The sequence below is a fragment of the Rhipicephalus sanguineus genome, chromosome 6, assembly GCF_013339695.2.
Source record: "Rhipicephalus sanguineus isolate Rsan-2018 chromosome 6, BIME_Rsan_1.4, whole genome shotgun sequence".
In the NCBI taxonomy this organism is placed as follows: Eukaryota; Metazoa; Arthropoda; class Arachnida; order Ixodida; family Ixodidae; genus Rhipicephalus; species Rhipicephalus sanguineus.
In genome coordinates this window covers 128,031,688-128,033,612 of record NC_051181.1, presented here as the reverse complement: position 1 = coordinate 128,033,612, position 1,925 = coordinate 128,031,688, and the positions used below count along the sequence as shown (strand labels likewise).

General features: G+C 53.6%; 1 protein-coding gene across 2 annotated transcripts; it reads right to left on the bottom strand.

Annotated features, from left to right (window-relative positions):
- Positions 1-200: 200 nt before the first annotated feature.
- On the bottom strand, positions 201-1,663 carry LOC119396382 (uncharacterized protein K02A2.6-like). 2 transcript variants are annotated; one of them, XR_005184426.2, is made up of 2 exons: positions 959-1,663; positions 201-669 (listed from the first exon to the last, which is right to left on the bottom strand). XR_005184426.2 is itself a non-coding variant. In XM_049417068.1 (2 exons), exons 1-2 carry the CDS (start codon positions 1,262-1,264, stop codon positions 382-384), a joined length of 612 nt encoding a protein of 203 aa, XP_049273025.1. In that variant the 5' UTR covers positions 1,265-1,634; the 3' UTR covers positions 201-381. The 2 variants fall into 2 exon arrangements, 1 of the variants encoding a protein (XP_049273025.1); XM_049417068.1 differs by having other exon boundaries at positions 201-687; positions 959-1,634.
- Between the last annotated feature and the right edge of the window lie 262 nt (positions 1,664-1,925).

The following is a 1,925-nucleotide window of genomic DNA, read 5'->3' as shown; positions in this document are numbered from 1 at the left end:
AGGGAAAGGTTTTATGATAATTCAAGGGGAAGCGCTTTACTGTTTGAAGCAAGGTCGGGCTGCCTTAGAACGCGTAGTTATAAAGCGAGGTTCAGTAACGAAGACGAACAATGTACATGCTGCGGGGGAAGTAAGGAAACGATGGAACATGTGTTTCGTTTTGCAACAGACGTGCCGAAAGGACCAGACAAGTTCCGGGTGAACGACGTTTATTGACCCATGCTTGTGGGTTCGTGGCTACGGCAAGAAAGAGCGCCGATAGCAAGCGGCACTCCGCTTTTAACACCTAGCGGCGCATGCGCACTTCGCAGAGTGCTCTTATCAATGGAGCGCCAGCCGACACAACACCACCTCCCCTCCTATTTAATAACGCACACAAAGTCATTCAGAGTCCAGCTTGGAATCTATCTGGTGGGCGACGATTTCGCATGGGGTAGCGTCTTGCCTCGGCGGGTGCTGGTGTTGCCTGTGGCGTAACCGGAGTCTCCCTGGACGGTTGTGGAGTGGGAGGAACTGGTGAGTCGCCAGTCTCAGGAAAAACCAGGAACTCGCTGGTCGTAGCTTCGCCAGCTCTTCCATGCGTAGGGGTAACGTCCTCTGCAGGTCTGTGCAGCAGCTGATCCTGGTGGCGACGCCAGGTGAAGGTGCCCCTCTGTGTGGTTGCACGCACTTGGGAAGAGACAGGACCTGTTTGAGCAACAATCACAGCGGGAGTCCACTTTGGTTTTCCACAATAATTACGTGCTAACACGTTGCCGCCTACCAAGAAATGACGTTCGCGACACGGACGACTTAGTGCCTGAGTGCACTGTCTGTGGGCTACTCTTTTTCCCACGGAGGGCTTTACGGCATCTAGCCGACTGCGTAAGCGTCGTCCCAGGAGCAATGTGGCTGGTGATTCACGCGTCGTCGCATGCGGCGTGTTGCGATACGACAGCAAAAATTTATGCAGCTTAACCTGCAGTGTCTCTCCTGTGCCGTCTTTGCGGAGGGCGTTCTTTAAGGTCTGAATGAAACGCTCTGCCAGCCCATTGGAGCTGGGGTGGTAGGGAGCCGTGAGGACGTGCCGTGCCCCCATTGCCTGCACGAAGTGCTTGAACTCCTTCGAAACAAATTGAGGTCCATTATCGGAAACAATTGTTTCAGGGAAACCAAAACGTGCGAAGAGCTCGGTCAAACAACGAATCGTGCTTTCTGCAGTTGTCGAGCGCATTTCGAAAACCTCTGGCCATTTGGAATGTGCGTCGACCACTACTAAAAGCATGGTATTCTGAAAGGGTCCTGCAAAGTCTACGTGAACACGCTGCCACGGTGAAGTCGGCCATGACCACGGGTGAAGAGGTGCGCTGATTGGCGCGTTACGTTGCTCTTGACAACTAGCGCAGCTTTTGATGCGAAGTTCGAGGTCCGCCTCCAGCGTTGGCCACCACACGTAGCTGCGCGCTAGTTCGTTGCTGCGCACGATGCCGGGATGGCCGTCATGGAGTTAGTCCAGAACGAACCCTTGCAGCTTTGCAGGGACGACTACTCTTGTGCCCAGCATGACACATCCCTGATGCACCGTCAGCTCGTTGCACCTGCGAAAAAAAGGCTTCAAGTGCTCATCCGTGATCGACGTGGGTCATGCAACATTTGTGAATTCCTTCACTTCACAAAGAATTCGGTCTTTACTCGTGGCAACCGCGACATCTCGACTAGAAACAGGCAACGAGTCCAAGCGCAACGAATAAAACGCTTCTTCTGTTTCTTTGGTTTCCGCTTCAGGATCTGGCAGCGGCAGACGCGAGCAGAAATCGGCTTCCGCGTTCTCGCTTGATTTCTTGAAGATAAGATTGTACGAGTACGCTGCCAACGTCACGGCCCAGCGTTGCAACCGAGCAGCCACGATGGTGGGAATTCCAGTTGTCGGGCCCAATATTGTTTGA

Bases quoted from the DNA above. Each gene is read 5' to 3' on its own strand.
- LOC119396382 (XM_049417068.1), bottom strand. From the start codon at position 1,264: ATGCTTTTAGTAGTGGTCGACGCACATTCCAAATGGCCAGAGGTTTTC. The intron at 688-958 runs GTTAAGCTGCAT...TTGCTCAAACAG, and splicing joins GCACAGGAGAGACACTGCAG to GTCCTGTCTCTTCCCAAGTG.